We start from the raw sequence: 20,253 nt of genomic DNA, 5'->3' as shown, positions 1-20,253 counted from the left end.
CTTTTTTCAATTCATTCATCTGCGCAATGATTGACTTTTGAATAAATTAATTTTTGAATTTCAGCCGATCCATAAATCACCAAGTGATTTTCAATCACAATCACGAAAACTGCTAATCAAATGGGTAAAGCAAAAATAAAATCTGTTGATGACATTATTATTTTCCCTTATTTCATTTGTACAGTTGAAAAAAATCGAACAAAAAAAACAACGTTTCTGCTTTACTTTTTTTTGATTTATTCATTTAAACATTAGGTGTTATTTCGATTTTTCGAAATATTTTCGGTTATGATCTGTTTATTTTTATATTTAATTTAAAATTGCTTTTTTGGTATTGAGCGGGTTGTTTCTTTTATTCAATATTGTAGTTGTATAATATAATATCAACCGAATTGCATTCATTGTATTATATAAATTGATGGATGGATAAATAAATCTATCCTGTGTGCGTAGAGGGACGGGGTGGGTGGGGGTTGGGGAGAATAATAGTCAAATGGATGTGTAAATGTTAGTTGAAAAATTTGTTTCATAGTTAAGCTTTTTATCTTTTTTATTTCTAAAATTATCCTCTTCTCAGCTCTTCTGATCTGGTGAAAGCAATTTTTGAAAGTTGAAAATAGATTAGAATTCTTTTTCTAAATTTAGACAATTTCACGTCAAACTATTGTTGCTGGTCAAAAGATAGAATTGATGCAGAAGATAAATTTCACCAATAAAATTATGCACCAGATTTATTTAATATTAAATGGAAAAATAATTTCAATATTATTTGGAAAAATCTACGGAGATTTTGGTGTTGTTCGGGCTCTGTTTAGCGGTTCTGCGTCGTAATATTGTAGTTCTCAGTGGATGAATCTTTCAAATTGGAAAGAAAATAGCTATTTTTATAATTGCAATTTAATTTAATATAATATAATATAATAAAGACTATTTTTGAATTGTTCGGTAATTTTTGTCAATATTTCTCTGCACATTCACCCACCTGTGTACATAGACATATACAACAAGTGTATGCATGGATGCATGTATAAGGATAGCATGCGCGCATGCATCATGTATTAAGGCGATGAATTTTTTTTTATCATCTTTTAATTTCATTATTTTTCCTGGAAAAGAACATCGTTTTTTTCTAAATTGTGCTTCAATTGATTTTTTCTGTTAACATTTTTTTTCTGCAATTTGTTGTTTGTGCTTTCGGAACAGGTTCACATTTTGCCTCGATAAAATGCTCAGCATAGCTTGCATGTGTAATGGATGTGTGCAATTGGTGGTAGCTAGACTTTTATTAAATTGCACCTGACTCGGCTTAGTTTTGATTGATTGGACTGAAATGAGAATGTTTTCAATTTCACTTTTATCAATTTTAATGATAAACGAAAATTATTTTTTTTTAATTTTTCTTTCTTTTTTTCCATTCCAAAGTGAAATGTGGAATTTAAAATTCAACAAATAAATAAATAAAGATTAATATGTTAACATGGGCGGTGATGATCAGTGTTTCAGTTGCGCACATATTCGAGTTGTGTAATAAATTTTATTTTTACATTCATCTCACGCATTCAAATAATAATTATTAGTCAGATAGTAACATTAAACTGACCTTTAACCATTTCACAGAATAATGGCAGAATGACAATGTTGAAGTAATATTTTTCAACATATCAATTAGTTGTATGTATCGTTCAAAAATTGTAATTTTAATCACATTTGTTGTTTTGATATGATGATTTTAATATTAATTAAATATTGACTTAAATTAATTTTCATATTTTTTGTGCACAGACAGATGATTTTGAATGGGACAATTCATGTGAGAAATTGGTAATAATTCCTCTACTTTTTTTTTAATTTAGAAGATGTTTCACTTTTTCCTTGTCGATTTCCTGGAGTCATATATTTTTTTCATTCTTAAATTTACGACAATAAAATGTTCTGATTGTTGAAAGAAGTAAATAATTATTGGCATATATATACATGTGTGTGTATATAAATATATAATTTTCATTTATGATCAAATGTTTATTAATAGATGAAGAGCAAAAATTACATTATTTGGCTAGTTTAGCCGTGTTTTCTGCTGTTGTGCTAATTGCTTTCTATTCGAAAGTAACAGTTTAGAAGTTTTTCATTTTGAATTGAGCTGTTGATGTTGAGCATATTATCCAGGAAAAATTTAGCATTCACCTGTTTGTGTGTGGCGGCAGCATTTTCAAAAATGACGATCATTATTCACAGTTTATTTATCGAGTGTACTTTTATTAATGAATTAGCTTGTTTGTTTGTTTATTATTTGTTCTACTGAAAAAAGGGAAGATTCAGAAAACAAAAAAACCGATTTTTCGACCGTGGAAAATGTCGAAAATATTTTCAAAAAAAATGATAGATAAAAAATTATTGAAACGAAAAATGTATTTATGTTTGTTTTCAATTTTTTTCATGATGGTACACATTGCTTTGGTTAGGTGCTTTGAATGGAAGAAGAAGAATTGATCGGCTGCTTTTAAAAATGGCCAACAACAACAACAGCGTCGAGGATCACTTCATTTTGGCTTAACCATTTGTGACGAGCGATCTTAATTAGCCGGCTCAAGAGTGAAGCCACCACCACCACCACCACCAGGCAAGCAAAGAAGCAAAAGCAGCCAGTGGATTTTGTTGGGTGTGACGCTGTGTTTTTGCCTGATTTCGTCAAAAAGCTTTGTACATTTTATTCTGTATTATACTCTACCATCTACATATGTGGCCAATTTTTCTACTACCAACGAACGCATCGCTGATATGCCAACAATTAAACAGGTATGTAGAAAGTTCATTGTATTCATATTAATCCATTTGTAATTCGAAAGAAAGAAACCAGAAATAATAATTGTATTTCATTATGAAATTTATTATTATTAAACGAATAAAATTAATTTAGTGAAATTAGAATAAATTATACCGCTTTCTGTAGTAAGAAAGTTGTATTGATAGTCGGTAAATGTTGTAGTTGTAAGATGTTTTTTTTTCTCCTTTTTCTTTTCCATGAGCTTACAACAAACAGTATTGGAATTCTGAATCCCCGAGGAGAGTTCTTTTTTTCTGAATGAACGTTTTTCTTGTAGATAGACTTTAGAATAATAATGAATTGCCATTCTGCATCGAGCAACAAGGTATAATAAATTGGAATCTTTTTTTTTCTTTATTTTTCATCTTCTTCTAGTTCATAGATCATCTCCTTATCGAATCTCATTGTTACTCTTATTAGTAGAAGACATTGGTTAGAATTTGAAATTTTTCTCACCCAAAGGGAATTTTTACAAATATACATTTTCGATAAAAATACTAATACACAGTTGAAAGCAATGAAAATGACATATTTTTATTTGTATATTGTAATAATTTCTCAGAAAATTGTGAAATTATGATTGTTTTTTTTTCTGCTTTATTTCTTAAATTATAAAACAACTCATGCGAAGAAGTCATGAGAACAGTGTTGTAGATAGAGATGGGAAAGCTTTGATTCGGTTTTTATATGCGGCGTTGAACTAAAATATTGTAATCGATTTTTGTCATAAAAATTTCGAAAATTAAGAAACAATGATAAACGTGTAAACTAAATGACCGATCTGCATAATTTTGGTTGACTTTTGCTTAGCAAGGCGAATGAGAAGGAGAATATAGTTGAATTGTTGTGATATTATCGACCTTATGATGTTGTGCATTCAGGTGAAAATCGGTATGACAAAGTATGAAAAAATTTTTTTTCTATATTTCTATCGCTTGAAGTTATTTAAAAGTAACACTATGAATATTGTGAAATTAGAAAAACTTTTCTGCACCACTGCCATCTGTAAAGATGCAAAAAGTCGAAAATATTATTTATCAGTTCAAATTTTACTGCGTGCTTATTGGTCCAATTATTATATTGGTTTAAAGCTGTTGGAAAACGATGATGTTTACTTTGATAGTGCGTTTTCTATATTACTGATGCCCAAACTGATGAAATAAGAGTATCAATTATGTATGCAAATTTTGATTAGTCGAACAGAACACTGCTTCTGCTTTGCCCAAGTGATTTGCCCTTCAGTAAGTGATGCATTATGAAATATTAATATATGTGGTTTATGTGTATCTTTCCGACAATATTTGATCATTGATATTGCAAAATTTGAACTTTTTAAACGGCGGCGACAGTGATGGTGGTGATTTGGAATTGGTTTCAGTTAGGGGAATTTTTATAATAAAATTCACTTGGCAATCTCTGTAGACATTTCTTGGTTTGAGAAGGAAATTTAATTAACTCATTTTAAGTGCAATTTGATGGAAATTTTATATTCGACATCCGATTATCATCAAACAAAGTTTCATCTTCAAACAATGCTAATCTCTTTATATTCGTTTTATTTCACTTTAATCGAACTGTTTGAAAAAAAAATCATATTAATATTATTATTGATTCAAATTGATTTATTGTTATAAGCATTTATTAGTTGAAAATTTTTATTTTTACCATGTAGTCTATTATTATTATTATTATTATAGAGTTTCATATTTCAAAAAGTTTCCGACAATTAATTAGTTCTGTAAAGTTTATTAATTATAAAACAATAAAATCGTTGATTAAAGTATTATTAACAAAAAAATTTTTTACTTATTTTGTTCGGTTTTTTTTGTTGTTGTTTCTGTAATAAACTGACAGTGAAGAGTACGATAATAATAAAATAATGAATTGTTTTTTGTGATAAATTTTCATTTATTCATTTATTTTAGTTTTTAATGAGTTCAGATATTGTATGTATATGGGTTTCAGTTTTGAAATACAATTGCAAACCTATCTGACACGTCAACAGAAAAATAGCTCAGTTGTGAATAATAAGGATAATAATATGTGCTTTGCTTTTTTCTTCTTGTTTTCAATTGCATTTTATTTTTTCCTTTTTGATCGTTACTTTAAACAATTGAAGTGACTTATTATTTCATTTTAATTTCTTCATTCACTCACTTTTATACTGCTTATTAATTAATGAATGGTGGATAATTTTTTTTTGATACAATGTAAAGAATTGAAGAAGAAAAATTTATCGACTGGAAATAAATTGACGAATAGAAAAAAAACTTCAACCTTTCTCCTTTCTTTTATTATTGCAAAAAATTTTTTTCATTTTTAAAAAAGGAAAAGAAAATAATCATATAGATAGATGGATAATTTGTGAATGCTATCGTGTTGTTTCTTTCAAATCCACTCGACAATTGGTGAAAAGAAATCCTATTTTGGACATTTGGTTTAAGGATCGATTTATTAGCCTGTAATTAGACTTACATGCGGTCAGGGCAAGATTAGTTGTTGGGAAAGGAGTTGTTCAATCGTTGTCGATGCAAAATATTGCAAGCAAAATTTTCAATTTCCTTGCTCATGTCATGTTTGGGCGGACGGCAGATGCAGCCAATATTAATGTTATGCTTCCGCTTAATATGAAAATTTGACATTCAACTTGATGAAAGATTCTTCTTTTATCCGCACTTAACAACCGACCAACCAGCCAGAGCCAGGTATTCTAATTTGTATAATATATTCAGAAAGCAATCATTTCTTCTTTTTTATTTTCATTTTCTCTTTGCTTCTACTTATACATATTAGAGTAGAAGTATTTAGAGAGGTGCGCGGTGAATTTCCGAAATTAGCATAAGAAATTGAAAAGTAGAAATGATTTGATTTATTTACGCAGAAAATTTATAATAGTATTGTGTAAAACTGTAATCGATTCCCCACCCCGTTTTGCATTCAACCACCAGAATATATTCCAGTCAGTCTATCAATGTCTGTCAATCTGTCTGTCAGTTGCATGCATTTTCTTCAGAAGTATCCTTTCTCATTTCAGGACTTATAAGTTGCAATTTTCTAGTCTTTTCATTCGACAATTTTATATATTTAAATAAAATTTAAATATTCATGGCTGTTTGTATGCGGATGATTTGTTTATATTTTACAATTTTATGTTTATTTTTACTTGTCATCTGATTTTTATTTATTTCAAAAATGCTATTTGAATGTTGGAGAAAAAAAAATTTTTTTTGCTCTAAATATTTAATTTGATCAATTATAGTACAATTTTTGTTTATGAATAGAATAGAATGGAATGGAATGGAATGGAATAATTTTTGATTCAATATCTTTTGTTACGTTCATGTAGTATGATTGTTGGTGCTTTGATATAAGTTTGCATGCTGGAGATGTGAGATTTATGTTTGTGAATTGAAGCTGTTTATTGAGCTAAATGGGCTGTTTACGATTTGCCAACAGTGATTGCAGCAGGTGAGCTTTGGTTGTAAGAGGGGAAGGGGCAGGGGCAGGGGGTTTGGGAAATATTGATGAAAAGTGCTGACAACGCGGTGATGTTGTTCGTATAGTAAATAGTTGCCAACTAACTATCTGCTCTGCTGTGTTATTGTTTCACAGGGGGAAAAGAAGAAATTGATGACTCAATTTGAACTGCAGTTGACCGGCTTTCTGTATAGAATAAATAAACCATCCTGAGGCTTTTCATTTCAGCAGGCCAGGTAGAAGAAATTGATTGCATATTGCAATTTGAATTATTAAATTGCTTCATTTATACGCTTCATGTTAGCAAGCAAATTCTGCTAATATTTCAATATTATTATCTGCGAGCTGAATTTTTACTTCAGTCTATGTCACATTAGCTTTCAGCAATTCTTAGCAAAATAATTCGTATGATTTCTAATTAAAAATATCCAATAATTGAAACTTGCCAATTCATACAGCATCATCTCAATGTATCATGCAAAATGTAAATAAATAAATAAATAAACAAATGTTCATATATGTATATATATGTATACACTAACAGTTTCTAATTTGGATCAACAACATCTTTTTGTTCTTATTATATTAATTTCTTAGAAGTATAATTTTATTTTAATATGCTTATTTATTGTTAAGTTTGTTTTTGCATTTTGTAATTTAAATTTGTTGTTGTTGTTGTTGTTTTTCTGTATTTCCATAAAATTAATTTTCCATTTCTTTGTGTGGGGCTCGTAAGCTTTTAATGCACAAATAAGCAGCCAACAAATAATAAACAAGCAAACAATGTGAAATATAAAGTAGCAATTTTTAATTTATATTATTATGATTCGGTTTTTAATTTAATTTGTCAGAACTGTATTGCATATTAATTAATAGTTCGAATGGATGATGTGAAATTTGTATTGTTCGCAATATAAATAATAAAGGTTCAATTTTACGTTCGATTAAGCGGAATTGATCTCAACATTTGAGCTAAATTTCTTCAACATTCATGCAAATGGCATTTTCAGTTTTGCAAATCTAACTTTGTATGAAAATTATTATTATTTGTTGTTGTTGTTATTGCTTTTTTTTCTTTCATTTTTAAATTGAACAGCCTTAAGAAGAATTATTTTAGAAATTGTATCCCATTAAAATTTAATCATTCATTAATTGTATAACTACTATTTATATCATCAAAATAATTTCAATTTGGTACAATTAAACTTTATTATTTATAATTTAATATTCTTTCAATTTCTGATTATTTTAAATGTAGTTTATCAAAAAAAATTCATTTTATTGAATAGCAGAATTGCAATTCAAATTGAAAGAATTAATTTCCTTAAAATCTTTTTACATATAAAAAAATAATATTTGTTAATGAATTTTATTATTGGAAAAATAAATAAATGGGAAATTCATTTATTATTATTATTATTATTTGTTATTGTTAGGAAAAATAATTTTAATGAACGAAATTAGTTTATGTTCAGCAGAAATTATGAATAATAAAAATAAAGCATAAAATTTTTAATTACGCGTCAATATTGATTTTCAGTTTCAAAAGTGATGGTTCATTTTAATTATCTACCAATAATACATTTGTTGTTATTACGTTTCTGTATGAATATATAAAAATGCAGTGAATATATATATGTATATGGATGTATGCGCACAGTAGAAAGATATGTTGTTGGAGCAGCTTTGATGGAAATTTATTGTGCATTTGAGAGTTTTCGGAGAAGCTGTTTTTGAACTTATTTTTCTTAGTAGAATATTTCAGAAATATATAAAAGCTTATTACTTTTTTTCTTGGGAATTGAAATTTTGACTTGTTTGCTTTGTTTGCATTGATTGTCAACTGAGAGTTTACAATTTCATGAGAAAATGTGATCGCCTGTCGTTTAAGATTTGAAATAATAGTTGGAATGCTCATCTCAGATAGCCGCCGATTATCCGATTACCACACAAAAGCCGAATGTATCATCATTAAGACGGGAGGAAAGAGATGGTGAATTTGTTTTCGATTTTTTCATACCGTTTCGTTGTTTCTACGAGATTGTTTCGTTGCAATTCGAAACCGTGTAGATATTTCATCAGCTACCCAATTAAGCAAAATAACCCAATCTTATGGATAATGTTCTCTCACATTTGTTTATATATGATTTTTTGGAGTTATTATTATTATTATTTGAAGCTGATAGTTTCAACTTTTTGTTTTTCATTTTTTGTTATTCCAGATTTCTTTTCAGAAAGTTGGTATGTTCACTTTTCTTTCTTCTGTTTTTATCCTTTCAAATGCTTTTATAAATAAATAAATAAATAAAGCTAAAACTTTTTTTTTGGTTCAATTTTTATTTGACGTTTTTATTTTCATTAGCTGGTTAGCCGACGTCAATTTGGCGCCTATTATTCAAACAATTTGAACTCATAATTGTCAAAGCGTCATCTGGTAGCGGCTAATATTTAAACTTAAATCAAAGCAGTTTAAATTCATTCGGAGGTTTGTTTTTATTCTTCTTCCACTTCTTTTGCAAAGTTATATATGTATATGTATATATTTTTTTAATTTTTAGTCAAAGTTGTTATATATAGTAGCAACTTTTCAGTTTACTGTAAAATCTTTTCAATAAATAAATGCTATTTAAGTTATTTATATAAATTATATTTTAAGCAAAATAAAAAAAAGCGCAAACTAATATGATATTTATTTTAGATTGTGGTTCTCTGCATTGCTCAGATAATTAATTGTATAACGGGCAGATGGTTTCAATGTGCTTGAAACGAATAATGATGCATAATCATTGAAGCTGAAATATATCTTCATTTTTTACAAAGTTTGTTGTTATTCCGGGTTGTGTTGGAACTGAAATGAGATGGAACGAACAGACAATTTGTCCTCCACTTTGACGACCATGCTGGCACAGACCAACAGTTCAACGGTAACTTTATCACAAGCGGGTGCGTGCAATTACGAGATGATGGAATTTTTGGAAGTGAAATTTTGGTTGATCGTTGTCGCCGGTTCCGTGGTCTATTCATTTGGAATGATCACCAATTTGATGCTTTTGGTCGTGCTGCTGAAACGTTCCCTGCGCAGCACCTACCTCATCTATTTGTCGGCATTGTGCGTTTCTGACATCGGCATTCTTGTCACTTATTTTATGGTTTTCCCTGTACAAATTTTGTACGATTACTGTGAAATGGAGTGGTTGTATTTTCTGTGGCTAAGATATGTGCCATATTTGTACACGATCAGCCGAATTTTGACCGTCGCTTCAACTTATCTGGTCGTTGTTTGTTCCGCCGAACGTTATATGGAAGTGACATCGATAAAACCTTTGAAAATGTTTTACGAAGAAATTACTCAAAAAAAACGTTGTTGGGTTATAGCTGGTGTTTTCATATTTAGTACCTCTTTTCGTATAATCAGCTTGTGGGATTTGCAACTTGTCTACAATCAAGAATGCATCGGATTTGCTGCCGTTGAATTGCAGCTGACAGAAATGGCTCGCAATCCACTTTATCAAAAAGTCTATCAACTTTGGCTTGTCCACATTGTTCAGGTAATGGAAATTGAAAAAATTTTCAATCCAATGTAAATAATATTGTATAAGCACATTTGGAAAAAATCGCTTGTAAAATCACTAAATACCATGTAAGGTGTTTTATGTGAATATATTCTTTTTCGTTGAAGCATGCATTTTGACTGATAATTATTGAAGTTGATTTACGTTTTCTATTAGTTTACTGGAAAGTTTCACAAATTACAGAATCTGCAGTTGGTTTTTGTTTTTCAGTAGTAGTGCATAGTAGTGAAGTAAATAAATAAATAAGTTAGGCAAAGCAGTATTATTTTAATTTTTTTAAAGTCTTTGGCTTGGTTTGCTTTCAGAAATTAGTCTTTGCATTTGCAGTTGTATGAATTTCAGATTATGCAACGTACGACTTTTTATCTTAAAAGTAATAGGAAACTTTTAGCTTTTTAAAAAAATTTATCGTTTTTTAGCCATGCTTGAGGGAACTTTTATTGCGTCAAGTAATGGTGCTATTATTTTCTCTTTTTTTTGTCTTCATTCGTAAACTTCACTGAGCTTCAATCGGTAATTTGTCTATGGCCAGATGGCAATAAGTTGCACATTTTCATGACGTAATATTTTGCTTCATTTCCACACATCGATACCATCTGAAGTGTGTAACAAATTAAATTAAATTAAATTAAAGTTAAATGATTTCTATTTCAGTTTGTTTCTCTGCTTTTACTATTATTACTTTTATTGGCTAAAAATCAAAAACACCACTTTGTTACTGTTTGTTTGTTTGTTGAAGTTAGTAATCACTTCTCACGTCTACAATTCAATTTTTATAATATTTTCCAACGACTTTGCTTGAGATATTTTAATATATTTTATTTTTTTAGGTATTTTTCCCATTTCTAGCACTTGTTTTGATTAATCATTTGATAATAACGAATTGGCGAGGCGTTGTGAAAAAGGCAATTGAGATGGAAAACAATGACTCGAATAATTCAAACATTCGCCATAGCTCTCGCAGCGCTTGGAAAATGATGGTTGCTATTGTCACTAGCTATTTGGTAACAAATGTTTTGAATGTCATTATTACGTTGTGGGAACACGTTAACAAAGAATTTCTAAATAACCATCCTGCATTTTACACTTTCGCTACAGATACAGTCAGTTTGTTGACTGTGCTGAACGCATCGTTGCGATTGCCAATATATTATGCTAGCAATTGGAGAATTCGACAGGCACTTCAAACGTGTTGTAAAAGAAACACTTGCATCACTTGCCAACAACGACACAGATACGTTGCGGATTTTTTTCCTCTTGTACCGTCCAACAATGGCACAGCCATCATGAACGCCTGAGATAATCAATTTTGGACTTCAGTAACAGAGCAATAAATTTATGGGAACTTTAAACAGTATGGTATGGCAGTAAAGGTGATCAGATCGTTTGCTTACAGACAACTGAAGCCAGAAGAAGATGTTCACTAAAAATGATAGAAAATTCCAGTAGTCAGCTCAAATGTGTGGATGCAGTTTCAGCGGTTGCAAATACATATCCATAAATACACACCCATTGTGTTGCCGCATTTTTTTTCTGTTTTCCCCTTTTAGAATTTAGTAAAACGAATTCCTAGATAAATGCTGTTAAAAAAATTTTCAGTTTTACATTTGAATTTGGAATCAAACTTTCCTTTTATCCTAGACGTAAACACTGATTGAGCTCTTATAATTCAGGCAATAGCTAGAATGCGTTTGCTGCAGCAGCGAAATCAACTGAACAATTAATCCATTTTAATCAATTTCGAACATGGCGTTTTATGCAATGACGTCTGTTGAAAGAATATTTTATATTTTTGGTATTCACTTCAAAATTTAATACAACTTATGTATACTTTTTACTGGTGCATTAACTTGAAAATCTATTCTACTGTGACTTACAGTATTACTAAAGCATTCAGCGATTATTGAGTTGGCGTTGTATTTTGTTTTTAAGAAAGTGGTAAGTGATTCTTTATTATTTATTTTATATTAATTAAATGATGTTTCATTTGTGTTTAGTTAAAATTTAAAAATGCTTTCATTTTATAAATGCTGATGTGTCGGTAACTTATATGTTTTAGCGATTAGAAAATGCTGAAAATTAATGATAATGATTCAGATTCATTTAGTTCTGTAAATATGGATATTGTTAACTTTTTAGCACAGTGAATGTCTACTTCTTCTAGCATCTAGATGTTCTATAAATTAGCATGGTAATTTGTTTGTAATGCCAGTTCAGTTCACTGCGATCAAAAATTTAAATATCAGTTTAACTTATTGTTTAAAATAAATTATTGTTCACCTAAATTTTCAGTTAACGGAATGTCTGTTTGTGATTTTATGCATTCTGTTAATAGTCTGTATATATTTTTCTACCTATTGTATTCTGATGAATGAAGATTGATCATGTACAACTGATTGATTTGTTATCTTAATGTTTGCCCAAACCGTAATTAGTTCTTTTTGTAATTTCTCTTGAATTTTCAGTTCTGAATTCCATTCAATTCTTGGTCGGTTTTTATTATTTCAGATTTTCGGATTTTTGTTTGTTGTGTTTTAATTAGAAATTCTTTCCAGTTTAGGTGGAATAGTTGGAACAATGCCAAGTGATAAAATGCGGCAGAATTTGTCTATTCTACAAGAACAACTGGTTCGTGATCCGGCATCTTACAGGGATGAATTTATTGAACAGTATCGTCATTTCGAGAGTTTGTTGTCGTTGGCTGAAATGCAGCCTCAGGTGAAATCAGAACGCCTGTTGGAGATTGTATTTTTCCTTTGTCATTCGGCTCATTTTTACAAAGATGTTGCTCATTCGTTTGCTCAACAGCTCGTGGATACGATATCTCGCAGTGCTCAGACTGTACAGCCGGCTCTGAGGTTGGGTATTTGCAAAGCTCTGCTTTTGCTGCACGGAAAACGTATGCTGACACTGCCAGATTTGGTGAATACATTTTTGGATTTGTTGAAGTGTCGGGACAAGACATTGCGGCGTTTTTTGTACACGGCCACGATAAGCAGAGTGAAGCGACTGAACGCCAAACGTCGTGATCCGAAAGTGAACAGTACTTTGCAGGCAATTCTCATGCAACGAGCGAATCGTTCAAGCGCCATTGTCGCCAGATTTTGTCTGCTAATTTTGACCGAATTGTTCAGAAGGCGAATATGGTTTAATGAAAACGTGGCCAACGCCATTGCCGAAGGCTGTTTCAGTGGTACGACGAAAATAGCAGTGGCGTCGATGATGTTCATGCTCGGTTCGGATGTGACTTACAATGATGTGAACTTCGACGACAGCGAAGATGACGACGACGTTGACGAGGACAATGTTGCTCACCAAGGCAAGAATAGCAATAATAATAATAATAATAAGCTGAAGGCATTGCAAGAGATGATGTTCACCAATCGTGTGTGCAAAAAGTCGAAAAAGCGAGCTCGATTGATCGAAAAGGCGAAAGCTGAGCTGCGCAAGAGACGAGCCAAACAGTCCAGAGCTGCTCGTGCGGATCATTTGAATTCGGCTGCAATTTTGATGCTACGCGATGCGCAAGATTTTGCCGAACGGCTTTATCACCGTTTGATCACTGGCCGCGATCGTTTCGAAGTACGCCTTTTGCGTATGGCTCTGATCAGCCGCTTGATTATGACTCATCGATTGCTGTTGCTCAACTTTTATCCATTCTTGCACCGCTACCTCAATCCCAAGCAGCGGGATATTACGAAAATTTTACTATTCGCCGCTCACGCATCCCACGACCTCGTGCCGCCGGACGTGATAGGTGTTTTGGTTCGTGTGATTGCGCAGAATTTCATCACCGACAGAAACAGCAGCGAAGCTATAGCGGTCGGCTTGAACGCCATCCGTGAGGTGGTGGCCAATTGCCCGCTGGCTATATCCGACGAATTGATGCGCGATTTGTCCGAATACAAAAAGTACAAGAACAAAAATGTCCAAGTCGGTGCCAGATCTTTGATACATCTTTTTCGGCGCATAAATCCAAAAGCTTTGGCCAAACGTGACCGAGGTAGGCGAACTGCCGTAGTGAACGACGACTACAGTGGCGAAGACGATCATCGACTAGCTGCTCCATACGGAGCAAGCGATGCTGTGACCTGTGTTCAAGGAGCTGAATGTTTGCTTGTCGATCATGGCAACATGAACCACAACCCCGCTATCGATCAGAAAACTGCAAAATGTAAGCATAAATGAAATTTTATTCTCATTTTAAATTCATTTATGACCAGTATTTTTTTCTATTCCACCTATCATATTTTATTCATTTCTTTCCTTTTTTACAATTTCAATATTATAATGTTATTTATTTAATTTTATACATATACAGAAATATTTTTTTTATTCATTAAGCAAAAATGAAAAACCAACCATGCGATATTATGGACAGTGACACCTGCGATAGTGACAGTGATGATTGTCATATGGAGAACGACGATGATACAAGTGGAACAGAGGAAGGGGCATTGTCTGCATTGAAGAAAGCTGAAATTGTATCTGGTAGCAGAATTTTGAGTGACAACGATTTTGAAAAAATTGCCGCCGCTCAAGCAATAAAAGAAGTGCTGCCACCGTCTAAGAAAAAGCAGTTATCCGATTTACAAAGTTTGTTGTGCTTTCCATTTTAATAAGGCAACGTGCAAAGTATTTATTTCATAATCGGATGGCAAAGTTTCATTTCAGTTGAAAGCATTGATCACAAAAATCGACCGGCAAAGCTTGCCGATATTGAATTTTTGGTGAAAAAGCCGAAACAGGATCGGCAAGCGAGAAAAGCTTCTGCTGAAGCGGGTCGTGATGCGGGCAGGTATACCAAGCAGAAGTCAAAGGGAACTCACGTGGGTCGTAATAAGAAGCAAGTGGCGAAACTGAAAGCTTTTCCTATGGTGAAGCATAAATCAGCTTTGAAAAGGAAGAACCGTTCCTTCAGGCAACAACAACAAGCACTACGGCAATATTTGATTAAGCAGAGTAAAATGTATTGAGTAAATTGGCCTATATGCAAATTTAATTTCGTTCATTTCGACTTGTATACCTGTTAAATATAATTCAGTTTCTAAACTTATGGAAAGCAGTAAAATTTCTATAAGTATATTTCTGGATTAAAATCATTGGAATATTATTAATAATTAAAAATGACAAAATATGCAGAAAGATGATTGTCAAATCACTGATAACAAGGTTATAACGCCAATAATTGAAAGGCGAATGCTGTATCCGTGGTCAGTATTTCATTTGTGTGATATTCCATTGATTGTAGCGGTGCGTGACAAGACGAAAAATGAAAAAAACTGCATCAAGGTAACACTTTGATATTAAAAAATTCTTTTGGTATTTTTGATGAATTCATGTATGTTTAAGTAGTTACGTACTTTTTGATTTTAGTAAGCACAGAAATTTGAAAGACTTGCAAAACAAAAATTTCCCTTATAAATGTATAGTTCATTGCTGAGCTGTTTCAAAATGGTGGCATTCCGATTTGCTGTTAAACTCAGGCTTCTAGGTATAACTGTACAATACGACGAACATTTCAGTTGCTATTCTGCGTGACGATGAATTTTTTTGTGGGCAATACATATCGAATAGTATTAATCTCTCAGTGTTTTCTGCTCCACAAATCAGCAAAATATTGTTTTCCACACAGAGAGCTCTCTAAGTATATTTTCCATTTCTATTCCATTTAAAAATTTTGTTTGTCAGCGCATGCAACCACTATGCTTATGTATTTCGATGGAGAGCATTTTGCAATGAGTTCGGTTTGTGCAGGTCATTCTAGATTTTTCGTATATAAAGTTCAAACATGTGAAGGCGTGTTATGTCTAATACAATTTTTTGTTTTGGTACTGTACTTAGCATTAATGTACATTTTGATGAACCACCTTAAATTTGCATACGATTCGTATTATTATATGTTTTGCCATTCTGTTTTTTGCATTCATTTTTCTTCTTTTCAAAGTGGTTGATCAAAGAAGTCTGATTGAAATGTTCACTAAGCAATCAGTTCCTTCAAATTAATGAATGAATTTTTCTGAATATGGCGACATATTATTATCGTGCCAGTGCAGCCCCATTAACGTAAGACGACACTATTTTATACTTCTTTAATTTACGCCACAATATTATTTGTGATAGATAGTGGCTTTGATCTGTAACATATTCAGGATTTTGTTGTTGTTCAGCAATTATTATAATCTTTGGTGTTGGCTCATTACATTGTTATACGTTTTCAAAGAATACATATATTTCTAGGTCAGCAGACTAACTTTATGCTAATGTGATGGTAAACAGTGCCGTTGGCATAAGGCTACGTGCACTTTGTGCCATTCAAATGCGGAAGCAATTTTCATTATACAAATTTCTGTTCATCGAGAGAACTGCACTATAGTATAAATGTTCGCTGCTGAAGGGCGATCTAATTACTTACTGCATTGTGTTATTTGGTCATTTCGATGCTTCACTGCAACAATTACGTTGTGATTGTTCGACAAAAAATATGAAGAAACCACGAACATCAGTTACAAAATGTATGACTCTACGTTTGCTTTATACGTCATCTCTGACAGGTATGAATTTTCATATATTTGCTATTTTTCATACAATGTTTTCTTTCTTTCTCTTGGCACACTGCACTAAACATGCGCGCTTTTTAAGCTTTTCGTAGTTGTTTGGTTTTAGTCTTTTTAAATGGAAACTACCGCATTGTTCTTCAGTAATGATATTCAATTAATATTCGAGACTATTACGGCCAAGCCATTATATAATAGTACTAATGGTATATTTTGCTGTAATTTTCAATAGTCCATACAAATCCATTTTTAAATTAGTACTCTGACATAGCAGCTGAACCCTTCCCGCATTATCTTTACTGCCCACTGTAATGTTTATTGGTAAGGTAACATACTTTCCCAATTGTTTAAAGGAAATGTCTGTCACCGGGATACTGCAGTCGCACAATCGCACCCTTAAATGCTTGTCACTTCTCAAATCGTGCACAAGGTTGTTTCAGCATGACATAGGAAAGCTGCTGTTAGCTAGAGAAAACACTTTTATACTACCTCCTTTGATACTTTCAGAATGGCAGTAACGTTCCCGTCATTTTTGAAATGACTCCTTAAAGTTTTTATTATGTCATTGTACCGCCAATAGCACTGACTTATACAGATGCACCTATTTTCTGTTATTGAGAAAATAACTCAACGCCCATCAATGTTGTCAGTATTGATAAATGAAACACCGCCTGAATATTATACGTGAAGATTGAGTGGAAGAACGTATCTGACACCTTCCACCTCCTCCATCCCTGAACTTCTCCCTCATTCCTTCCTGCTATGCTCTCCCCTCCTCCTTTCCTGTCTAATGATCCCCATCATTGTACTCGTAATAATCCTAACCTGAACAGAAATCGCATTCAACTGAAAATTCTGCCCACCCCCTATTTCGAGCTGATTCATGAGCACTCCACTGTTTTGATCTCATATAAATCTAATTTCTCATAATTCCTATCGACTAGCAATATAACCAATTCCAGGCTACTCGTGATTCTTTTGTTTTATTCTTTTCATAAAATGCAATAGAGAATTGTCACCCGCATAAGTTTCTTGAATTCATTGCGAATCGCTCAGTTACTGAATTTCTGCGATTAGGGTTTTTTTTCACATTGCATGAAGCGCGCTGATGCAGTGCTCAACCAAGTATGCTGTCTTGCTATAAATTATCATAAGACGCAAACGAATGTGGAGATGAGCTGTCAAGCGGCATACCCCCTGGAGCAGCCGCTTACCACCATGATGTCTACGCTGCGCACTTGTTGACTTCTGTACTGAGATAAACTGCATATTACAAAATTTCATGACAAATGTTTAATTTTCCATAAATCTGAAAAAGTATTTTATTTTCGCAACTATTTTCAGTGGGAGCTATTTAAAATTATCCATGTAATTTTGATTAGAAGAAAAGCATTGATAAAATATAAATTATTGAATCACCTTGTACTTTCAAGCAACTAAATTACACAACATGCATAAATACGCAGTGATAACATTTCCGTTTATTTTTAGTAATTTGCGATGCTTTATGTTAATAACTTTTCGTTTTAGGTAATTTTAGGGAAGAAATTTGCATAACAATGCAATATTACGTAGTAATAGGAAGTGTGTAAATAAAAACGTAATAAATTTCATCGTCTCGTTTCATAATGTTGCTCATAATGTTCATTTTACTGCGCTATTACTGATGGAAAATTGGGTTGTTCTTCCTGAGGCAAAGTAAATAGTCATTTGCATAATTTACTTAGTATTATACATTTAATCAGAGAACTTCGGTTACATTAGGTTATTCAGTTCACTGCAATGCTATCAATTTAGCACGTGGTCAACTATAATTCCGCTCTTCAACACCATCCATGAATAACTGGTAAGTTCGATTTGTTAGTTTGGTGGTGGCATGCTATGCATGTTACTTATATGGTGAATGGAAACTGACGGGTTTCTTTTCTATTGTTGTTATTGCTAACTTTCAGGTACATCACATGCTGAAGAAGAAATTGGTATTTTTTGTTTTTTATTGTGTGATATAATTTCCTTTCAGAATGGACATTGTTTTATGTGGTGAATGTGAAACAACCAGATTCTGAAGACTAATTAAATATGGTAACTATGCTAACTAGGTAACTATGTATGGTCAATGTAACTTTTTAGATGTAGATGTATATTTACTACAATGCATGACAGACAAAAATAGATATTCTGTTTATAGAACACTCTTATTTACTTTTCAGAAATTTTGTAATCGAATGTTTTATTTCTTTGTGGTATTTATTACTTTTTTTTAGTTTAACAATTGCTCTGTTTCTACCGTGAACAGTCATGTGTCTCTACAGTTCCGCTTTCTGGTTTACTTCATCTTCAGAGTAAGAATGAATTTGATGCAGTATATTATAGCAATGGGTTATGCAAATGCAGTGGAACTTTTTCAATGATGTTTGTTATACTTCTTTTTTGTGCACTGTGGAGGAAACCCTAACTACCATTTGGGAAGGATATGCATGACAAAAATCAGTAATTGAGTTATTATTATTCCATAGTCTGTTACTATTATTAATGATTTCTAATTCTACTTATATTTGATACTGTATGCTGCTTGTTATTGAATTTAGCAGAGGGCGTCATCATAATCGAAGCGTTTTCTTATTCTTGTCGCTCTGGCCAACATGGTGTATCAAGTTTACATCAATGCGTTCTAAATGTGGCATCAGAAAATAAGTAAGTACAGCTTTTGGCCATTATAGTTATGGATTACATCATCAACATTTTTACTATTCATACTGATGGCGCTCTGCGTCATTAGAAATTAGAAGCGGCGTAATGGTGTTACCCAGTAATGATACAGGAATCAGTGTGGTTTCCCTTATTGTAAAAGTAAAAAGATTTGTATTAGTTGCAGATATTGTCAATACAGTCGAATTGCGCTGATGCCCGTGTATATTCTACAAATTTGGTAGTGTGAATTGCCATCATTGCCATGATATGACCAAAGTGATATGACAAATTAGTAAGTAGAGGTTTCGTTTACTTTGAGTGACAGCGGTCACACTGTAATGTGGCTTATCACAGACTAAGAATGTTTGAGTGTTTTAGCGCGCAACTGCATCCTGAATGACAACCAAATGTAACAAGTAATTTTTCTGCAAATTTGTATACTTAGTAATTATTGCTTAGTAATTAAGGAACAACGATGCACTGTTATTTGTCTTCAATTTTTTATAATGTGGCTGTTTTATATCAGTTTAATATTATTTACTTTTTAGCACACTTGTTTTGCAAATATTTTCAGAATCAAATTTTAGATTTAGATGAATGAAATTCCATTTTTTGGTTACTATGCGTTATTGAACATGTGGTTCTTTTACAAAGAGTTCTAATCACGTCGATAAATACGTCGTCACAAAGCACTACCACCAGTTCATGCCGCTCAGTTTGTCGACGTATGTACATTGTACTTTTATATACTATGAAATTAGTGTAAATTTTGTTGTTTTAGTTTTTCAGGTTTTTATAGCTTTGCTTTTCAGATATCCATTTGCAATTGTTTGTTACCAGTGTTCAAGGTTTTAGTTTAGGTATGAAGTAGTATGAATGAGTATGAAATATGAACTAATGAATTATAAGTATGAAGTATGAAGAAAAATGGGTAAGTAGTCTAATAGTAAAGGTAGGTAATAGTCAGGTAAGAATAGGTGTGAAGGTAAGTACAATTGAGAAGGTAAGTATAAATGTGAAGGTAAGTAGTCTATAGGGTGAAGGTAAGTATAAATGTGAAGGTAAGTAGTCTATAGGGTGAAGGTAAGTATAAATGTGAAAGGTGAGTAGTCTATAGGGTGAAGGTAGGTAT

The 20,253-nt window shown here is 32.1% G+C and overlaps 3 protein-coding genes across 3 annotated transcripts; all 3 read left to right on the top strand.

Moving 5' to 3' along the window:
* The first annotated feature begins 9,159 nt into the window (after positions 1–9,159).
* On the top strand, positions 9,160–11,171 carry Tsp_03428 (conserved hypothetical protein). Its single transcript, XM_003379728.1, has 3 exons — positions 9,160–9,849; positions 10,293–10,322; positions 10,704–11,171. Exons 1-3 carry the CDS (start codon positions 9,160–9,162, stop codon positions 11,169–11,171), a joined length of 1,188 nt encoding a protein of 395 aa, XP_003379776.1.
* Positions 11,172–12,173: 1,002 nt separating this feature from the next.
* Tsp_03427 (protein SDA1-like protein) lies at positions 12,174–14,849 on the top strand. Its single transcript, XM_003379727.1, has 5 exons — positions 12,174–12,211; positions 12,429–13,131; positions 13,231–14,047; positions 14,218–14,469; positions 14,548–14,849. The coding sequence occupies exons 1-5, from the start codon at positions 12,174–12,176 to the stop codon at positions 14,847–14,849; spliced, it is 2,112 nt and encodes a 703-aa protein (XP_003379775.1).
* Positions 14,850–17,525: 2,676 nt separating this feature from the next.
* Tsp_03426a (hypothetical protein) lies at positions 17,526–19,981 on the top strand (the record flags this gene model as incomplete). Its single annotated transcript, XM_003379726.1, has 6 exons — positions 17,526–17,670; positions 18,383–18,409; positions 19,022–19,124; positions 19,306–19,341; positions 19,776–19,846; positions 19,934–19,981. Coding segments are annotated over exons 1-6 (430 nt in total), but the record flags the coding sequence as incomplete, so codon positions are not given.
* Between the last annotated feature and the right edge of the window lie 272 nt (positions 19,982–20,253).

Source organism: Trichinella spiralis (genome assembly GCF_000181795.1).
Source record: "Trichinella spiralis strain ISS 195 chromosome Unknown Scfld2, whole genome shotgun sequence".
NCBI lineage: Eukaryota > Metazoa > Nematoda > Enoplea > Trichinellida > Trichinellidae > Trichinella > Trichinella spiralis.
Note: the sequence above shows the minus strand (reverse complement) of the source record. Positions and strands in the feature narration are given on the sequence as shown.